A 19658-nucleotide genomic window follows, 5' to 3' on the forward strand; every position below is an offset into this window, starting at 1 on the left:
GGGCCTGGGAATCTGTATTCTAATAAGCTCATCTTGTGCTTCTGATGCTCACTAGCATTAATACGAGATTTCTGGGGACTCCCCTTGTGGCACAGTGGTTGCAAATCTGCCTGCCAGTGCAGGGGACATAGGTTCAATCCCTGGTCCAGGAAGATTCCACATGCGGTGGAACTAATCCTGTGCGACACAGCTACTGAGCCTGCACCCTAGAGCCCACACGCCACAACTACTGAAGCCCACGCACTCTAGGGCCTGCAAGCCACAACTATTGAGCCTACGTGCTGCAAATACTGAAGCCATGCACCTAGAGCCCGTGCTCCGCAACAAGAGAAGCCACTGCAATAAGCCTGCGTGCCGCAACTAGAGAAAGCCAGCGTGCAGCAACGAAGACCCAATGCAGCCAAAAAACAAAAAACAAACAAACAAAAATGCTAGATTTCTGTAGGGTAGTGGGTTTTTTGAGCACCACTTACTCTAGAAGTCAGGGTTAAGAAAAGGCGGGGCAGGAGGAGTGTCATTAGTTACAAAATACTTTGTGGTTCAAAGCAGGGACAGAACATCACGTGTTGGGGGTCAGAAAATGCTTCACAGTGCTTGAGATGATTCTTAAAAGAGCTCTGTCGTGTGGCTGAAACAAAGAGTGAACAGAGACAGAGGTGGGAGGGGAGGGGTATGGGGCCACCTGAGTTCTCACCGTGGGCTGTTTCTGAGTCAGGCAGAAGAGGAGTGAGAGTAGGCAGCAAGGTAGGCTGGAGTAGCACCCACAGCAGAGACCTGGATGGCATTCAGGGGACAATTTTTATTAAACCAGTGGTTGTCAAGTGTTGGTCATGTGTCAGACAGACACATGTTACAAGGATATTGAACTGTGAACAAGACACCCTCTTTCCCTCGTGGGGTTTTCCATCTAGTACTGGAAACAGACCTTAAACAACTAAACACACATGTATCACTGGAAGGTGTGCTATGTGCTTGAAGGAAAAGAACGGGGGGCTGGAACAATGGGGCAGTGGAGGGTGTGCTCCTTTAGATGGGAAGGCCTTGCAGAGGAGGTCCCGCTGAAACTGGAACTAACCATGTGCAGAGTAGAGGGGAAATGTGTTTTTGGCAGAAAGAATACCTGGCAAACAGGCTGAAATGAAACCATTTGAAATCCTTGAGGCAGGAGAGAACTGGGTGGGGTGGAGAAAGAGCAAAAGCAGTGTGGGTGACGTGTAGTGATTAGGGGGTCCCCAATGGCCAGTGCAGGCCTTGCAGGCAGTGGTGAGGCACTCAGAATTTGTTTGCAGCACAACAGTAAGTCATCGAAAGGTTTAAAGTGAGAAGAGTGCTAGGATCTAATTCATATATTTCAAAGATCTGGAGAACCAATCAGGACAGCAGGGATGGCAACCGGGAGACCAGCCAGGAGGCCACTGAAGAGGTTCAGGTGTGAGATGGTGATGGTGGCTTGGCCGAGGGTGGAGGAGGTGATTAAAATGTTCAATTCAGATAAACGAGAGGGAAATTTCTGGTTTACGCACCGGGTTGGATGGAGGTGCTGTCACTCAGCTGAGAAACACTGAAGGGAGGTGCAGATTAGAGGCAGGCAGATCAGGAGGTCAGTTTTGGACAAGTTGCTTCTGAAATGCCTGGGAGGCATCCAAGTGGAGGTACCAAGCAGGTAGTTGGGGAGCTCAGGGAGCTGTGTGTGTGCTAGGGAGAGAGATTTGGCCTCAAGTTTACTCTGCAACCCACTCTGGTCAGTCTTCTATCCCATCTCTTCCCCATAAATACCCTTGGAAGGATCCCACGAATCACTGTGACCTCTTGGTTACCAGACCTAGGGGATGATTTTCAATCTCACCTTCTTTAGCTTCTGCAGCGTTTGACACAGATTGGCCACACCGTCCTCAAAAACCTCCTGTTCCTTCTCTGACACCACTCTCCTGGTATTCCCTATGTCTGTGGTAGCTTTGCCTGCTTCTAGTCTACCCAGTTTAAGTCGATGGCTTCCAAATTTTAATTTAAAAAAAACAGAACTCATATGTATGCATGTTTTAATTTCACCTTTTAAATTTTTCTTTTCTTTTTTCTTTTGATATGGACCATTTTAAAAGTCTTTATTGAATGTGTTACAATATTGGTCTTTTAGCCGCAAGGCCTCTGGGATCTTAGCTCCCTGACCAGGGAAACGAACCTGCACCCCCTGCGTTGGAAGGCGAAGTCTTAACCACTGAACTGCCAGGGAAGTCCCTAAAATTTATATTTTTGTGTATATTTTATAAACATGTGGTTATCTGTATAGTATACTGGGGGTGCATAATTAATTTTTCTGAAGGTGTGCGTTCAAAAATGTGCAGACCATTTAGCTGAGATGATTTCTAGGTAATTTCATTTGGCCCCAGAGCTTTAATTACAGTCTGCACACTTTTAAATCTAGGATTTATCTCCCACCCTAGTCCCTGATAAACTCCAGACCCCTGTAGCAGCTGCAGTGAGCACAGTGTTCAGTGGAGACCTGTAGGAGTTAGGTGATGAGGAGGGAGAGGGGCGTGTTCCAGACCGAGGCAAGAGACAGCCCAGTGCCTTCGAGACCAGAAAGAATTCCTGGTGGCTAGCTTGAAGATCACAAGAGGGTCAGTAGTGAAAAATGAAGGCAGATGGGGCCAAATGGTGGAGTGCCTTGTGCTGAGAGGTTGGACTCTTCTGAGGGCAATGGGGAGCCACTGAAGCATTTATATCCAGGGAGGAGGCATAATTTGAGGTGTATTAGCAGAGGATCACAGTAGAGGATCACAACTTCTCTTTATTTTAAAGATGAGGGGAATTCTCTGGCAGTCCAGTGGTTAGGGCTCTGTGCCTGTTCACTGCTGTAAGCCCGGGGTTCTAACCCTGGTTGAGGAACTAAGATCCCACAAGCCTCATGGTGTGGTCAAAAAAACAGAATAAACAGGAGTAAAATAAGGCCTCAGAGGGGAGCTCCAGAGCCGCCCAGAGTGCCAGTGGCAGAACCAACACTGGATGCCCAGTCTCCTAGCTCCCAGTCCAGTGCCCTCGCTGCATTTCCATCCACCCTTCATCTCAGGCAGCATCTGGAGCGCAGGGACCCTCCAGGTGGAGGAGGCCCCGACATTTGGCACAGCCACCATCCAGGTAGTGTATCCCTAATACCTTTGCATTGATCTTCCCAGTGGGTTGGACTCTTGGGGAACCAAGATAAATAAGGCCCACGTGGTAACTGGTCTCTATTATCACTGCACATTGTGTCCAGTCATCTCAACAGTCCTGCAAGTCAGTGGAAAGTGAAGCTAAGAGAGGCAAAGCAACTTGTTCTATATCATACAGCCCGGACCTGGGGAAGCTGTGATTCAAACTCTCTTCTCTCCAATTCCCACAGCTAAGTTTTTTCCTTCTTGTACATATCAAGTCACTCAGATCTCAGCAGTGAAGACAGACCCTTTAAAAAATAGTTTGATACAATGTTCAGTGTTACAGGTTGATATGGAGGTGGGCTTGTTTTGCCTTTGGGGACTGGTAAGACTTTGGTTCATTTGCTGAGCTTTCAGCATGCATAGTTCACCAGAAGAGACAAGATTTTACTGGTAACAAGTCAAGAGGAAAACTGGAGAGGTGGAGCTCAGGATGGAGTGAGCCGGCAGGAAATGACCAAGCAGTAAGAGTGCAGGGTCTCCTGGGCCAAGCCTGAGTCACCTTTGACTTCCCTTTTCCTCACATCCTATATCCAAGCCATCATCAAGTCCTGTTGGCTCAAATACATAACTGTAAACTGACCTTTTCTCACCACCTCCATTGCTACCACTCTGGCAGCTGGTTCACACTACCTTCAAATCTCATCTAGCTTTTTGCAAGAACTTCCCTCTGCCCTTGCCTACCTACAGCCTACTCTGGACAAAGCAGCCTGAGAGAGGGAGAGAGAGAGAAATTCTTCCAATACAGTCATCCTCAGCCTCAGCTACGATTTAAAATCTGCTGGGGACGTCTCAAAAAGTTCCTGTGTCTGCACCTCACCCCAGATATTCTAACATAATTGATATGAATCAGGACCCAGCCAGAGGTATTTTTAAAGCACTCTAGATGATTCGAACTTGCGGCCAGGGTTGAGGACCACTGTTTCAGTATGTAAATCTCATCTCTTCTCTAGCCAAACCTTCCAACACTCTCCATTTCACTCAGAGTAGATGCCAGTGGTCTACAGGGCCGATGTGATCTGGCCTCCTGTGACCTCTCTTTCCTCCCTCTCGTTCATTCCATTCCAGCCACACTGGCCTTTTGATTCACTGAACAAACAAGGCACACTTCTACCTCAGGGCCTTTGCCCTCGTTCCCTCTGCCTGAAAAACTCTTCACCTAGATGTCTGCATGGCTTAATCCTCAACCTCCTTTAGGTCTTTGCTCAGCCATCACCTTCTAGTCCGTCCTCTTTAAAATTGCAACTCCTGCCCACCATTCGCCATCCTTCTTATTCTGCTCTATTTTTCTTTATAGCACTTGTCACCTCTGACTTCCGAAATATTTTACCTACATTGTCTGTCTCTTCCCCACTAAAATGTAAACCCAGGAGACTGGGAAATTTTGTTAATTTTTAAAAAACTGCTAAATACTTCTATTACCTATCTGACATATAGCAGGTGCTCATTGAATCTCTGTTGGATAACTGAACTTCTGTATGTCTGTATGTTTTGGTAGAGGCTGGCACATGGTTTGGGCCAGGTAGAATCTGAGGCACTAAGGGACACCAGGGGAGAGGTCCAGCATTTGGGTTTGAAGCAGATGATGACTGAAGCTGTAGGACCACCCTAGAGGAACATGGACATAGGAACAAAGGAACCGCCAAACCTACTTCTCCCCATGTTCATCTGGATGGGTGAGACCTCCATTTGCCTGGTTACCAGATGGGCACCTGAGGTCACCCTGGATTCCTTACCTCCACATCTCACCTCCCAAACAAGTTCTATATTATTGTCTAAATATCTCCAAAATCTGCTACTTCTGTTTGTCTGCAGTGTGACAGCCATCCTCTCCCCCCAGACTACCACCAACCCAGCCTGGGTGCCTCCGTTGGTCTCCACCATGCAGTTTACATGGTTTTCCTAAAACATTCGACCTTCTCCCTCCGTCTGAAAATCTTTCAGTGGGCTCCCTGCTGCCTTGGGGGCCAAAGCGCAGCTCCCACAAGGCCCTCTGTGCACATGGGCCGGACTGTCTCTAAATTCATCTCTTGCCGCTCAGCCTATAGGCCCCCAAGGCACAGGACTTCCTCAGACCTGCGGGCCTGGGCTCAGGACTGAAACAAAGCTAAGGAAGCCACTCTTGTTGGGAGAAGACTTCCCTGCGGACCGCGCCGCCTCCTCTGGCCCCGCTGAGCCTCACCTCACGCGCCCTCGTTACTGACACTGTCTGGCGGCTTGTCCCCCGCGTGGCTGGGGGCGCCTGAAGGAAGTACGGTAATTGCAGGGTGTCTGTGTGGGTCACTGCTGCGCCAGGGACAGGAGACTGGCAAGGTAGCCCCAGGGAGGCAGAAGGGGCGGCAGGAGCCAGTCCTAGAAGCCAATGGGCGCGTGTGCAGGGTGTTCCGCTGCGTCAGCGAGGCCCGAACCGCCCTCGGGAGGAGGAGCCTGGGGTCCAGCGCCGCGCAAGCGGCCCTCGTTCCCATCAAGGGGCACTGATCACTCTCCTCCCGCGGACCTGGTGGGAGTCGCAGGGCTAGGGCTCACCCGGCTGCCCTCCCAGGCGAGCTTCCTCTCCGGGCTTCTGCATCCGAGCGAAAAGGGAGGGGCCGCTCACCAAGCCGTGTAGCCGGTGGCCTGGGGTCCGCGGCCCCGCAGGAAAGCCGGCCTTCTTTCTGCGCAGACGCGCCGCTCAGGCCGGGAGGGGCGGGGCCTGGACGGGCTGGGGGCGGAGTCAGCTCCTGGGCCCGCCTCCACTAGCTCCCGTGAACAGCCGAGAGCTGGGCACCGGGGCTATTCTAGGGGCTTCAGGTGAGCAGGGGCAACAGAGGGGTCAGGAGACCTCCCTCGAGGTGGGCCGTCGGTCTGGCCGCGGGTCCGTCTGTCCTGCCGTCTGCCAACAGCCGCCTCCGCGGAGAATGGGAGAACAAAGGGAGGGGGCGGTTCTGGGGCCCCTGAGGGAATCCAGGGTCCCAGGGTCCCCGCCTTGCGCGCTGACACTTTCGGTTTCTCCCCGAGTCAGACGCGCCGCCCTAGAGACCCGGGGCCGGCGCTGGGCGCAGCTGCCTCTCCGCGTTTGCCTGTCCGTCTTTGTGTCTGTCTTTGTGTCTGTCTGGCTGTCTCCGAGCTTGCCTCCACTTCTAGAACTAAGCCTCCGGGACACCGACATCCCGCGAACCCTCGCCCCTCTCCCATGGCAGGTAAGCGGGCGCAAAGGCAGAGGGTCTCCGTTAGCCCCCCCACGGATTTGGGAGCCCGGTGTCGGACGCATCCTCCGGGAATGTGCTCGGACTGGCTGTGTGGGGCCCCTCCCTTTCTCCAGAGAAGCCGCCGCCCTGCTCCCCCGCCCCATCTTTCTCTTCTCTTCCCACCACATTTTCCCCGCAGCCTCGCGGCCCGTGGGCCGAGGGGTAAAGGGGTGAGGTCGGGGCCCTCTTCTAATCTACCCCTGTCCCCTCACAGGCTACTTGCCCCCCAAAGGCTATGCCCCTTCGCCCCCACCTCCCTACCCTGTGACTGCTGGGTACCCGGAGCCTGCACTGCATCCTGGGCCCGGGCCGGCGCAGGCACCAGTGCCTGCCCACGTGCCTGCCCCTGCGCCCGGCTTTGCTCTCTTCCCCTCACCCGGCCCTGGGGCCCCGGGACCAGCTGCCCCCTTCTTGCCACTGCCTGGGGTGCCTTTTGGCCTCGAATTCCTGGTGCAGGTGAGTGGGAGGGAGGGAGGGAGGAATGACAGGGCGGGGACCCAGGCCAGTAGGCCGGCCAGCTGATGTCTGCTTGGTCCCTACTCTCTTTCCAGATTGATCAGATCTTGATTCACCAGAAGGCTGAGCGGGTGGAAAGTGAGTGGAAGGAGGAGTAGGTTGGGCCTCGTGACGGGGGCAGGTAGTGGGCTCTTGGGCAGGCGCTGGTGTCCGAGCCTCAGTGTGTCACCCCTTGGCAGCACTCCTGGGCTGGGAGACCTGTAACCGCTACGAACTGCGCTCGGGCGCGGGACAGCCCCTGGGTCAGGCGGCAGAGGAGAGCAACTGCTGTGCCCGTCTATGCTGCGGTGCCCGCCGGCCCCTGCGTGTCCGCCTGGTAGACCCCGGGGACAGAGAGGTGCTGCGCCTGCTCCGCCCTCTCCGCTGTGGCTGCAGCTGCTTTCCGTGTGGCCTCCAGGAGGTGGGCAGGGAAGGCTGGGGCCAGGGAGAAACTTGAGTAGGGGACAGGCCGGTGATGGGGGCAGGGCCATGATGAAGCATGGGATGAGACTGCCTCTGGTGGGAGCTGGCCAGCAGGTGGGATGGGAGGTCTAGTGAGAGGGATGACGGGTGGTCTAGCGAAGGGGATGGGAGGTCTTGTGAGGGGAGACAGGTGGTTAGAGTAGAGCAGTGAGAGTTTGGGCCACGGTGCCCCGGCTGGGCAGTGATCCTGTCTGCCTCGCGCTCCAGATGGAAGTACAGGCTCCACCTGGCACCACCATTGGCCACGTTCTACAGACCTGGCATCCCTTCATCCCCAAGTTCTCCATCCAGGACGCTGACCGCCAGACCGTCCTGCGAGTGGTGGGGCCCTGCTGGACCTGTGGCTGTGGCACAGATACCAACTTTGAGGTATCAGGAATACGGGGCGATTCTGGGACCTTCATAAACCAAGGTGACCCATGAGGCAGGATGGCCAACAGGACAGTCAGGAGCTCATCAGTCCAAATCCACTGTGATGCCTGCCACATTGCCAGTTTTCCTCTTTTCAGAAATAGGATGGCCCATGGTCTTATAAAAGTATGGCAAAGAGGGTTTCATCTTAAGGGCCAATGCTGCTTGTTGATCTGTAGCCCTGTGTTGAGGGAGAAAAAAAAAAATTCTTAAGGCCAGGCTGGATTTAGGGTGAAGGATGAGTATTGAGTGTACTATGGGCTGGGCCCACGTGGCTGCTGTGTGTGAGTTGGTGAGTGCAGGCCCTGGAGCAAGCACTGATTTAAGCTGTTAACGTCCTGTGGCTTGCCCTGCCAACCTAGAAGCCCAGATGTCCACCACCCAGCCCCAGCCTGGAATCCAGGCGATATCCTTCTTACCATGCATTCCAGTCACCAGCCTGGACCCTGGAGAACCCAAGTGGTGACCAATTCAGAGTAAGACCTGGGAAACACCTTAGTTTCTAGAAGACAGAGGCACTTGAGTACATCAAGGGATAATTACCTGTGTAGATAAGGGAGAAACAACAGGTATAACCCAGTAGCCTTTCCAAGGCTTCTGATGAGGTGCCCTACCTAAGGTTACTTTTTTGTTTGTTTTAATTGGCTGTGTTGGGTCTTTGTTGCTGTGTGCCGGCTTTCTCTAGTTGCGAAGAGCGGGCGCTACTCTTCATTGCGATGTATGGGCTTCTCATTGCAGTGGCTTCTCTTGTCGCGGAGTACGGGCTCTAGGCATGCGGCTTCAGTAGTTGTGGCGCACAGGCTCAGTTGCTCCGAGGCATGTGGGATCTTCCCCAACCAGGGATCGAACCAGTGTCCCCTGCATTGGCAGGCAGATTCTTAACCACTGCACCACCAGGGAAGTCCCCCTAAGGTTACTTTGAAAACCTGAGTCACCTTGGGGGAAGCTTCTGTGATGGGGACTGGTGGGGAAAGAGGTAACTGGGTGACCTCTGGATGGGAATAGGTAGACTGTGGGGTTCTCACTGGGCCAGTCTCCCTTTTACATAATTATGAATGGTCCACATTTGGGGCTGCACTCTTGGGACCGCATGGCTGGCTGGGAGAGGCCCTGCCCACCCTGGGACTGGTCTGCAGGAAGTGCCTGCCCCAGGGCTGTAGGACTGTGGGGGAAGAGAATAGGAAGGACATCGCTCTAGTTCTAGCCTCTGGAGAGTGAGCATAGGAGAAAGTCCAGGGAGTCACGGTGAATTACCTTCCACATTGGCAGGGCCTGTTGCTGCTGGGCCCAGAGAGGCCAGTGGAAATCCTGGTCCTCGGAGGCCACTTTCTGCTGCCCCTCCCCCCACTAGATGGGCTTGGATCCACCCTGGATGGGGCTTGGATCCACCCTGGATGGGGCTTGCATGCCGTGCTAGACAGGGCCCTCCCTACCTTGCAGATGAGAGGACAGGCACCCCTTCGGGCCTTCTAGCAGTCTGGTCAGCTAGTAGAGTGCAGCCAGGCATTTATCAGCCTCCCTTGTCCACTTGGCCAGACTACTCTGTGCAGGGCACAAACTGCACCAACCGTGGGTGGCAGGGACTTTGGTAACCAAAACAAACCCAGCCACCAGCCATCCACTAAGGAGATTAGACTGGATTGTGCTGCTGTTTCTCCCAACACTGATGTTTAGTAGTCACATGTGGCCTTTCAAGAGCAACAGATCCGAGTCTGCATCCTGATTTTTGCTGTGCACTCGCAGTGTGACCTCAGGTGCCTCAGTTTCCCCAGATGTCACACGGAAACCCAAGGCTTTGGGAGGATTCACTAGGCGCAGAGCCCACACAGCTCATACACAGTGACAGTGGGAGTGAGACTGGAGGCAGATGAGATCAGGCACATGCTCCCCACGTGGGTCCTCCCTCCCTCCCCGCCGCCAGGTGAAGACTCCAGATGAATCCCGCAGCGTGGGCCGCATCAGCAAGCAGTGGGGGGGCCTGCTCCGGGAAGCCCTCACCGACGCCGATGACTTCGGCCTGCAGTTCCCGCTGGACCTGGATGTGAGGGTGAAGGCTGTGCTGCTGGGAGCCACGTTCCTCATGGTGAGTCGGCTGCCCCCGCCCCTTCCCCATCCCCCCCACCCCCTTCGGAGTCACTCTGAGGCTCTGAGCACTTCTTGGCCTCCCGCTAGGAGAGGGTCAGGGACAGACTCTATGGGGGTGTGCGGTTCCAGAGCTGGTTTGTGACCGCTGAGCCAGGCTGGCCCAGCCAGGTCTCCTGCTGACCGAGCCCTCCCCTCAGGACTACATGTTCTTCGAGAAGCGAGGAGGTGCTGGGCCCTCCGCCGTCACCAGTTAGAGGCCACCTCAGAGTGAGGAGACCATCAACTCAACCAGAATTCAAGATGGTCACCTGCCCTGCTCCTCCTCAGAGGCAGCCCCTTTCCTCCACGTACACTCGAGGGGAGAAACAGGGATGCCTGGGAGGCTGGGGGCTTGGTGCCCCATCCCTCCTCTGCTCCGCTGGCCCACTTCACCTGTGGCCCCTACAGAAGGGTGTGCATGAGAGCCCTTCCCTGCTGCTCCCCAGCACCGTCTCCAGCAGTCCCTCAGCACGCAGGCGCGTCGGCTTTCAGACTTTCCCTGCCCACTTCCTCCCAACCCCTTCCAGGGCCTCTGCTCCACACGAGGCCTTAGAATGCAGGGCTCTGAGGTTTTACGACAGGGCTGGGGTGGGGAAGGTTAAGAAGCACCAAAGATGGCAGACCCGGCCACCCTTTCCCCGCATCAGCTTGGCCAATGAGTTCAGCCTCAAAGGATGGCACTCTGAGAGGATCCCTACCTCCCCACCAATAGCTATTGGACCGGGGCCCCAGTGCCAACTTCCTGTCCCTCAGCTGGTGCTTGCTGCAACTTCCTGTGCCTTAACCACCCCTTCCACCCTTGCCCTAGGAAGGAAGCTGCATCTTTGTATGTTATCTTCATATAAACTTTGTAACTTTTTGGATATTGGAAGATGTATGTAATGGGAGAGGGTAGGAGGAAGAGTTGGGTGTGGGAGGAAACAAAGGGAAATATGACAGCTGGGGTGGGCGGGGGCTGGCCCACCTCATAAGCCATGCCGCCAGGATCAAGTGTCCTCGAGTCTAAGAGAGCCATGTCATCACCCATGGTGGCCCCAGACCAAACCAAGGCAGTTTGGTCCATTTGTCCCAAGTCAGGATGGCTGTGCCCGTCATCCAAGAAGGCTGCTCCCACAGAGCCCAGTGTGGCAGCTGATGGCAGTTCAGGGTGGCTTTCCCGTGGCCCAGATGGCCTCTTGCTCATTTTCTGTAGTGACAGAAGCTTCCTACGGGTGTGATGTGTCGCAGCTCTGTTCCTCCAAGTCCTCCTCTTGTAGGGAATGTGGTGGGCCGGGTGGATGAGATCCTCCTATGGGCAAGCAAGCTTGCGCCCTCAGAGCCAAGGGGCAGGGTGAGGAGACACCAGTGCCCGATCCTGGGCTCCTCCCGTTCCTGCTACGGCAGGCTCTCCCCAGGTGGGCAAACACCCTGTCAGGACCTTGTTCCGGTTCTGCTTGGTCCCACGTGGCCAGGCCCTTGGTCCATCTGGTGTCCGTGCCCAAAGGAGCAGAGCTCAGGGCCGGGCCAGGACGTAGCGACTGGCGGCTGAGAGGTCCCACTGGTAACGCTCCAGGATGCGCCGGCAGTCCGCTTTGGACCAGCTGCTGAGGTAGAAGAGCTGGTCCACCTGTGGGCAGGAGGAAGGGCAGCTGGGGGCCAGAGGGCCAGGCAGGAGGGGCGGGAACCTGAGGGAGGGGTCTGACGGTACCTTGAGGTTCCGGATGGCAGAAACCACATCTCCCCCGGTGGCCCTTAGAGCCTCCTGGCACTCCTTGTGAGTGACTCCGTGCACGCTCATCTCCACCTGCCGGGGACGAAGCCTCAGTCAGGCCCCTTCCCCAGCCTGTAGCCCCTTCTGGACACCAGGACACTTCAGGGAGACCTCACCTCCATAATCCTCCTCTGCAACTCGGGGTCAGGCAAGGGTCCTCCAGAGGGGACGGTGGCTTTGCTGGCTCCAGGCGCTCCCCCGGGGTGACTGTGTGGAGGTTCTCTTTTGGGCCAGGGAGGCCGCTCCCTGGGAGGCTGGCTGGGCTGGGAAGAAGAGCTGGCGGCTACGGGGGGGCGGGGGGGCAGGCCTGGGGGTCCCTGGGGCACAGTTCTGGCATGTCGAAGTTCGGGGGGGCTTGACCCACCTCCTGTGGGGCGGGGTCGCAGAGACAGAACCGACTCTAGACTCTTGGAAATGCCTGCACATTGGAGAAAAAACAACTTGAGAGGAAGTCCAGCTGCCTTCTTCCCATTCTCTGGCTATCTGTGCTGTGCTCAGGGTGGTCCTTGTGTTGGGGGGACAAGAACCAGGTGTGCACGATGGACGCCCAGGACGAGGCAGCTGAGGGCCCAAGAACTGCCAGGGGCTGCGGTGGGGAGATGCTGTCTAAAGTACAGCTGGGATGTCAGCAGGCAGAATGGGGGGCAGGAAATCACAGCTGCGGGAATCATATATGCAAAGGCATGGCTTCAGAGCAGGGAGCATTGCTGGAAGCTGCTTCTTTTCCTTTTTTTTTTTTTTTTTTTGGAAGCTTATTCTTGACCTCCTTGGAGACCCTGGAGGCCATGTCCCCACCACCATGCCCACCTTTCGTCCTCTGCAGGTCCACATTCCTTCTCTGGCCCCGAGCTGGAGGGGGGTCCCGAACCTTCGCCTTCACTCTGTCCCTGTCGGAGAGTGTTCCAGCTCATTCTCCACACACCCCCACCTCCAACCCCTATAGCAGTGCCCCGTCCCGAAGAATCTCTGGGGCTTCCAGACAGGCCAAGACCCAGAGTGGAAGCTCCAGCGGGAAGCCTCCCCTCCAGCTTTCCTCCGCCCGCCCGCCTCCCCAGCCTCCCCTTCCAGAAAAGTTGCTGGCCTTGGTTGGTTCCCCCAGCCCAGCTCTGCCTCCCACTCTTTCAGGTCCTCACCCATCTCTGTTTCCCTGGTGTCGCTCTCCCCGGGCAGGGGAACCTCTGAGGGCTGGACGGGTGGCTGGTGAGTCTACCAGCATCACTGCCGAGGCTGGGAAGTTGCCCACTTTGAATGTGCGACCATTCTGGCCCTTCCAAGTGGTGGAGTCGGGGCTGTGGGAAGAGGCGCTGGTGAAGGGGATGGGAGCGAGGGGAGAGTGGGGGCTGGGCTCTGGCCCACATTCAGTTCACAAGCTGTGCGCGATGGAGCTGCATCTGCCCAGAGGAAGGGAAGCTTTTTTCTCTCTAAAACAAAAGGGCTCTATGGGCCAGCGGTGGCTCCAGCCAGGACTGTGGTGGAGCTCTCAGGGCCTAGTGGGGAGAGGAGGCAGAGGATCGGGGTTCAAGGAGCTGGAGAGAAGCTGAGCCAGGACCAGTGGCAGGAGGGTAGGGAAGGAGACCTCCCCCTGAAGATGGGTGGGAGGCACGAGGCCCTCACCTGCCCTCGATGACAGTGATGGGGTCACCAGGCTCCATCCTCAGGGCACCAGGCTCTGTGACTTCCCTCACACAACATCCCTCAGGAGGCGAGGCCTGTAGGGACAGGAAGAAAGGGTGGCCCGGCTTGTGGCCTGAGTCCAAAGGGTAATATCCTGGGAAGCAGAGGAGAGACTGTTCGTGCATCCACCAAGCAAACCCATACTAGGTGTGTCCTCTGTCCTGAGCCCAGGGTGGGACTGTCTCTGTCCCTCAGTTGTAATCCAGCGGAGGACACAGACCTAGATTCCATGCCAAGCTGGACACAGCCCACAGGTCTGGGCACAAGAAAGGGGGGCCCTGCCTCTACCTAGGGGGACCAAGGGGAGAGTTACCCTGTACCCTGCTTTCACTCCACACCCAGGCCCATCAAGTCTGCCTCCCAAGCACGTCTGGGAATTTTCCACTTCTCTGCAGCACCACTGCCTCGCCCCTCAGCCACCCTCTTCATCTCACAGCTCACACCTCACACCTCCACAGCTGCTGTGGCCTACTGTTCTTTCCACCCTCGGTATCACCCTTCTCATCTGTTCTCGCACCAGGCCAGAGTGACATGACACGTAAAGGTGGCTTGTAACTCCCCTGCTCACAACCCTTCCATGGCCCCCAGGTACCCGCAGAGTTAAGGCCTAAACTCCTTTAATAGCCGACTACATGGTGATTTAGGGCACAGCTCTGAAGTCATGTTGACGGTTCAGATCTCCAGTCCTCCACTTCCTGTGTGACTTTAGGTAAATCACTTCAACTGTCAGGGCCTTAACTGCCCCCTCTCTCAAATCGAGCTGGGTTGTTGTGAGGATTAAATGAGTGAACATGTGTAAGGATACATGCAGAGCACTTAGTGCAGTATCTTACACAGATCGAGAGCTCTAGGTGTTAGCGCTGCTTATTTACCGTGTCTTACAAGTCCCTCCTTGGTGCACCCTAAGATGCTTCTGTCAGCTTAGTCACCGTACTTCCCTCTCCCACACTGAACCTTTCCAATGCCTGTCAAACACCCACTGCCTCCTACTGCTCTGGGCTCCCTCCTCTGTGCCCCAGACCCCAGCCCCTAGCCCTTCAGCCTGCATCTGCTAGACTCCAGCTGTCACCCTGGAGCTCTGAGCGCCCTGAAGGCAGGGACTGGATCTGCTTTGTTCAGAGCCAGGTCCCAGACCCCAGGCCGGAGATCAGCATACATTAGTCTTGTGCATGGAACCCTGGGAGAGAGAACGGAGGGAAGAGAGACTGAGTGTTTCTGGGGAGGCAGGAGTTCCCACCTCTTGGAGCAGCCCCTCTAGGTAGGAAAAGGTGGGCCGGTCAGCAGGGTGGGGGGCCCAGCAGCGCAAGGCGAGGGCGTAGAGGGCTCTGGAGCAGAGGGGAGGCCTAGGCAGGCGAGCTCGGTCCTTTTCCAGCCGCTGCAGGATGAGGTACGGCGGGACCCCGGCCCAGGGTTCCTCGCCCCGGGCGAACATCTCCCACAGCGTCACCCCAAACATCCACACGTCCGAGGCAGAAGAGAAGGCGCCGTGGCGCAGGCTCTCTGGTGCGCACCTGCGGAAGCAGAGCTGAAGGGGGCCGGATGTGTGCCGGGTGCACGCCCCGGGGTGCCCACCTGCCACTGGGCACGCCCCCTCAGTGCGCCCGCCCACGATCCTCTGAAGTCTTTTCCTGGCCCTTCCAGACTGGACGACTCCTCTAGTCCCCGCCTCCCTCAGAGGACCAGCCCCTCCACACCCCTTCAGCTCCTGCTCTTCAGCTCCCACCCCTCCGCCCGGGGCCCTCACCAGGCAAAGGGGATGCGGCCGGGCCCGCCCATGATGTAGCGGCCCCGGGCGCCGCACAGCGGCCGCATCAGCCCGAAGTCAGCCACCTTGATCGTGCGTGGTGAAGCCAGCAGCAGGTTGCGCGTAGCGAGGTCTCGGTGCACCAGCCCGCGGGCCCCGAGGTACGCCATGGCCCCCGCCACCTGTCGCAGGAAGAGGCAGAGCAAGGCCACGGGCAGCGGGGGTGTGGGGGCTGGAGTGGTCAGGCGCATGTGCAGGGAGCCCAGGGGTGCCAGCTCCATCACCTGCAGGAGCAGAGCCCTGTGAGCGGTGGTCCGGCCCTGCGAGACCCTGGTGCTCACCCTCCTGTCGCACACGACCCCTGGGACTGTCCCAGGAGTCAGCGCCTGGGTCTGCTCACCATCTGTAGAGGCTGGCCCAGCACGAGGCCGTGCAGACGCAGCACATGTGGGTGCTCCAAGTTCATCATGATGGACACCTCTCGCAGGAAGTCCCCTAGCTCAGTGCCCTCAGGGCCTTCAGGACCAACCCGGAGGGACTTGACAGCCACTGGGACCTGGGGGTGGGCAATGGGGAGCACCGTCAGAAACCATAGGGAACACTTAAGCCAAGGCTAGAGCAGAAAGGCACACAGAACAGAGGGAAAAGCTGGCCCAGGTACCCACAATGAAGTAGGCTCCCTGGCCACTCACAGTCTGTCCGCTGGGCAGTGTCCACAGCCCTCGGTGCACCACACCAAAGCAGCCGGAGCCCAGAAGCTCCCCTCTGCACACAGCCCCATCTGGGATCAGACACTTGAGTCCCCCATCTGGCTCAGGGAGGGATGGAAGGCTGTCTGAGGGTGGGGTGGTCTCCTTCTGCCCAGGGGCAAAGCCCCCAAGGATCTGAAACAGGGATGGGAAATCAGGTGTGTAGAATCCTGCATACACCCCTCTCTGCCACTCAGCCCACCGCCTGCCCAGGCCTGAGCTGGCTCTTTAAGCCTCTCACCCCCTCCACCCCAAAACACACACCTTGTAGACCCAGTTCTTAGACTTGAGCCCCGAACGGTGCCTCTTCAGAGCTTCGGCCAGTCTCCGCTGGGCTAGGGAGGCCAAAATCAGAAGAATGGGGTAATGGGGGAGGCGGGGAGCAGGAGGAAGGGATTTGCGGGCAAGAAAGGGGCTGGTGTGTGTGGTGGGAGGGGAAGGCGAGAGCAGGGCCTCATGGCGGGGGACCCTCACCAGGCCGGCCCATGCCAATGCCATCCAGGTCCTCAGGTCTTACAAAGTCGAAGTGCTCTGGCCGAGTGACATTAAGCTCCTCATGGATGGGCCGGTAAAACTGGGCCAGCTGGACGTCCCGGAGCAGCCGCAGCAGCCACAGGGAGCCCGCCTCGGGGAGCATGGCTGGAGGAGGAACCCCGATGATGCCCTGTCCTCCAGACACATGGCCCAGGGTGGGCACCCAAGACACTCAGCACCAGAGACGTGGCCACCAGCTCCACCCTCAGCCCCTCAGAAATACTCAGGTACAGAGGGAGGGATGTCGGGGAGAGCCAGGAATCCGGCCCTCACACACACAGGAAGAATGTTCTCCTCACACCTAAGATTTCAGCACTGCGCAGACTTCAAGTGTGTGGCCCTGCTTACTGTGAGATATTACGCACACGGACCATACCCCTAGGCCACCCAGATTCCCTGGCTCTGCACCCTTGTACACACCCACTCAGGTACACCTGAGACATTCTGACCCACCACCTACACTCCAGAGATGCCCAAATACACTAACCACACCATACCTCAGCCTTAGACACACAGGTACACATACACACCTATAGATATGATGCAAAAGACACCTGAGACACCCAGCTACATGTCCTCTCAAAGCTGAAGCATTCCAGTATACACTACCATACAACATCAGGCTTCCTGCCGTGTACCCCTCACACACACCTACCTGAGACATGTTGAGTTCACTGCCTCCAAGATACACTGCCCCTCACGTCTGAGACACCCAGGTCCACACAAACACACAAGGCATCAAGCTGCGGTGTCCACACATACTTGAGTTATGCCGGCAGACTGCCCCCTCTGCCCAGCGACGCCCAGGGTCATTGCCTCTTCTACACCCGAGGCAGCAACACGTGAAATGAAATCGGGCATTTGTGATGAGCGGTTAAGCTCAGGAACTGCTCAGAGCCACCCAGGCTGCCAGGTGCACAGTCCCTTCCACACCCACCTGAACTCAGCTCCAGGTACAGAGCCCGGCCAGCACACCTGAGTCACTCGCTCTAAGCTGGCTCCAAGGCAACTTCACGGATCTTTATTAAATAAGGCCCTAGGTGCTCTGGGTGCCGGCTGCCTGCACACACATCGGGCCCCCTCCCTCCCCCTTACTTAGTTAAGCCCGGGGGAAGCAGAGGACCCCAGGCTGGGTCCAGATGGACGCTCGGAGATGACGAGGATTGGCACGAGCAGGGGCGGGGAAGGAGAAAGCCCAGGACGCCGGGAGATCCGGGCCAGTGGTCAGGTGAGAAGCGGAAAGCAGGAGACAGGGGACAGGAGGAAACGCGGACGCGCCCCCAAGCGACGACTGCCCCGCCAGCCCGCCCTCCAGCGCCCCTGCCTCTTCCCGACCCTTACCTGGCGAAGGCGGAAGCGGCGGCTGGGGAGTCGCCCAGGCTGCCGGGACTAAATCCCGGGGGGGCGGGGCGGGGCGGGGGCGGGGCCTGGCAGCCTGGCCTGAGTTCCCGGGTGGACTAGGTGAGGACGGCTGGTGGCCGGTTCCCCGCCAGGCCAGACCCTGAGCAGCCTGCCTTCCGCTGTCCTTTGCTCGCCTCCTTCCCACCCTCTTTCCACTTTCCCACCCCCTTTCCAGACTTCTCCAAAGAACTTCGCACCCCTCCCCAGACCTCCTCCTCGGTGTCCTGTCCCCCGTGCCACCTCTTACCAAATCCTCCAACTTTCTCAACCAGAGCTCCACCCCTTGAATGAATAAGCACCTGGTAGAGATATCCCTCCCAGACTCCGGGAATATAAGGCTAAACGGGTCATAGTCCCAGCTTCCTGGGAGGGAAGAGGGCTTCCTGGCGCTGTGATGAAGAAAGCGGGCCTGATGCAGCGGGCTTCGGAAGGGCGCCGTGGCGGAGGTGTTGATCGTGCTGCAGGAAGTCAGCCCCCAGCCTGAACAGAGGCTAAGATTGAAGCCACTGTCCTTTTCCCACCTCTGAATGTCCTTTTCCCAGTCTAAAGTGCTGCCCCTGAAAAGACCTTTTGGGAGTTCCCCAGGGAGGACCATGTGGGGGGTCTTGTGCAAGGGGTGAAGACAGCTTCTGAGTGGCTCCTCAACCCCATCCCAGCTTGGTACCTGTCTTGGTGATCAGGGGCAGGACTCCATGCCTCAGGGTATGCATTCCCATCCCTGGCCCTTCTTGGCCTCATTCTGGCATAAGCCCCTCCCCCATGTCACCTCTGCTGAACCCAGGCCCCTGTGTGCTGCTACTTGGCCTGTGGGGCAGGGACACAATCTGGCTCCTAGCAGACTCTGAGGAGTGTGCTCTCTCCCTTTCCCTCAGGGCTCCCAGGCAGGAAGCCACCAGTCTTAGGCCATCTGGCCTGTCTCCCATCCCAAGGAAGGCTATGTGAGCAGAGCGGCTGCTGTCCCCAGAGTCCCTCGGAGGGAAAAGCCCACCTCGTTTTGGTAACCACATGGGAAAGCCCAGCATTGATGGGAAGATCATAGTTCACAGTTCTACTTCTATGATTTTCTTGCCAATTCTCTTGCCCTCCAACCAAGCCAGATGACAGATGTGTTTGTTCCCTCCACATCTGTCGCCTCTGATACACTGTGGGCTAGTTCCACATGGTAGGGGCTGGATCTCTTTCTTTCCTCCTAAGGTACCTGGGACAGGGTAGGCATGTAATAGGTGCAATGCATATTGGTTATGAAGAAGTCTGCTCAGTCCTTTGTAGGCGATCTGCCTTTTCTCCCTGCTTTTAAGATACCATGGGTGGGACTTCCCTGGTGGCGCAGTGGTTAAGAATCTGCCTGCCAGTGCAGCGGACACGACTTCCATCCCTGCTCCAGGAAGATCCCACATGCCGCGGAGCAACTAAGGCCATGCACCAGAACTACTGAGCCTGTGCTCTAGAGCCCACGAGCCACAACTGCTGAGCCCATGTACCACAACTACTGAAGCCCGTGCACCTAGAACCTGTGCTCTGCGACAAGAGAAGCCCCCACAGTGAGAAGCCCATGCACCTCAATGAAGAGTAGCTCCTGCTCTCTGCAACTAGAGAAAGCCTGTGTGCAGCAACAAAGACCCAACACAGCCAATAAATACATAAATAAATTTATTTAATAAAAAAAAGGATATCATGGGTGTTTTGTAGTTACGTTACAAGTGATACGGTGCACCTCAGATTGGGATTTGAACCCACATACCAGGACTTGAACCCAGCCGAAACCCAGGTTGGGACTTAAGCTCACAAGGCTGGGACTCGAACCCAGCCAAAACTCACGGCCTTCTGAGATTTCACACCTAACGAAGCTAAGGTTCTTGATGTCTCATCGCAGAA

At 56.8% G+C, this 19658-nt stretch overlaps 2 protein-coding genes across 12 annotated transcripts; one reads left to right on the forward strand and one right to left on the reverse strand.

The window, feature by feature from the left end:
• Positions 1 to 1368: 1368 nt before the first annotated feature.
• On the forward strand, positions 1369 to 10794 carry PLSCR3 (phospholipid scramblase 3). Of its 10 annotated transcripts, none has more exons than XM_057713914.1 (10): positions 1369 to 1429; positions 2135 to 4867; positions 5007 to 5447; positions 6193 to 6370; positions 6633 to 6874; positions 6970 to 7012; positions 7114 to 7334; positions 7604 to 7765; positions 9729 to 9890; positions 9980 to 10100. In XM_057713914.1, the coding sequence occupies exons 4-10, from the start codon at positions 6364 to 6366 to the stop codon at positions 10070 to 10072; spliced, it is 930 nt and encodes a 309-aa protein (XP_057569897.1). In that variant the 5' UTR covers positions 1369 to 1429; positions 2135 to 4867; positions 5007 to 5447; positions 6193 to 6363; the 3' UTR covers positions 10073 to 10100. The 10 variants fall into 10 exon arrangements, with proteins under 10 accessions (XP_057569897.1, XP_057569899.1, XP_057569900.1 ...); XM_057713916.1 differs by having other exon boundaries at positions 5233 to 5447; XM_057713917.1 differs by having other exon boundaries at positions 2135 to 3383; positions 4690 to 5447.
• TNK1 (tyrosine kinase non receptor 1) lies at positions 10784 to 16485 on the reverse strand. Of its 2 annotated transcripts, XM_057713909.1 has the most exons (12): positions 16323 to 16485; positions 16113 to 16183; positions 15792 to 15983; positions 15500 to 15655; positions 15100 to 15383; positions 14593 to 14866; positions 13296 to 13390; positions 12815 to 12970; positions 12489 to 12568; positions 11798 to 12099; positions 11619 to 11714; positions 10784 to 11537 (listed from the first exon to the last, which is right to left on the reverse strand). In XM_057713909.1, the coding sequence occupies exons 1-12, from the start codon at positions 16483 to 16485 to the stop codon at positions 11424 to 11426; spliced, it is 1983 nt and encodes a 660-aa protein (XP_057569892.1). In that variant the 3' UTR covers positions 10784 to 11423. The 2 variants fall into 2 exon arrangements, with proteins under 2 accessions (XP_057569892.1, XP_057569893.1); XM_057713910.1 differs by lacking the exon at positions 14593 to 14866 and having other exon boundaries at positions 15186 to 15383.
• Between the last annotated feature and the right edge of the window lie 3173 nt (positions 16486 to 19658).

Source organism: Hippopotamus amphibius, chromosome 17 (genome assembly GCF_030028045.1).
Source record: "Hippopotamus amphibius kiboko isolate mHipAmp2 chromosome 17, mHipAmp2.hap2, whole genome shotgun sequence".
Taxonomy (NCBI): domain Eukaryota; kingdom Metazoa; phylum Chordata; class Mammalia; order Artiodactyla; family Hippopotamidae; genus Hippopotamus; species Hippopotamus amphibius.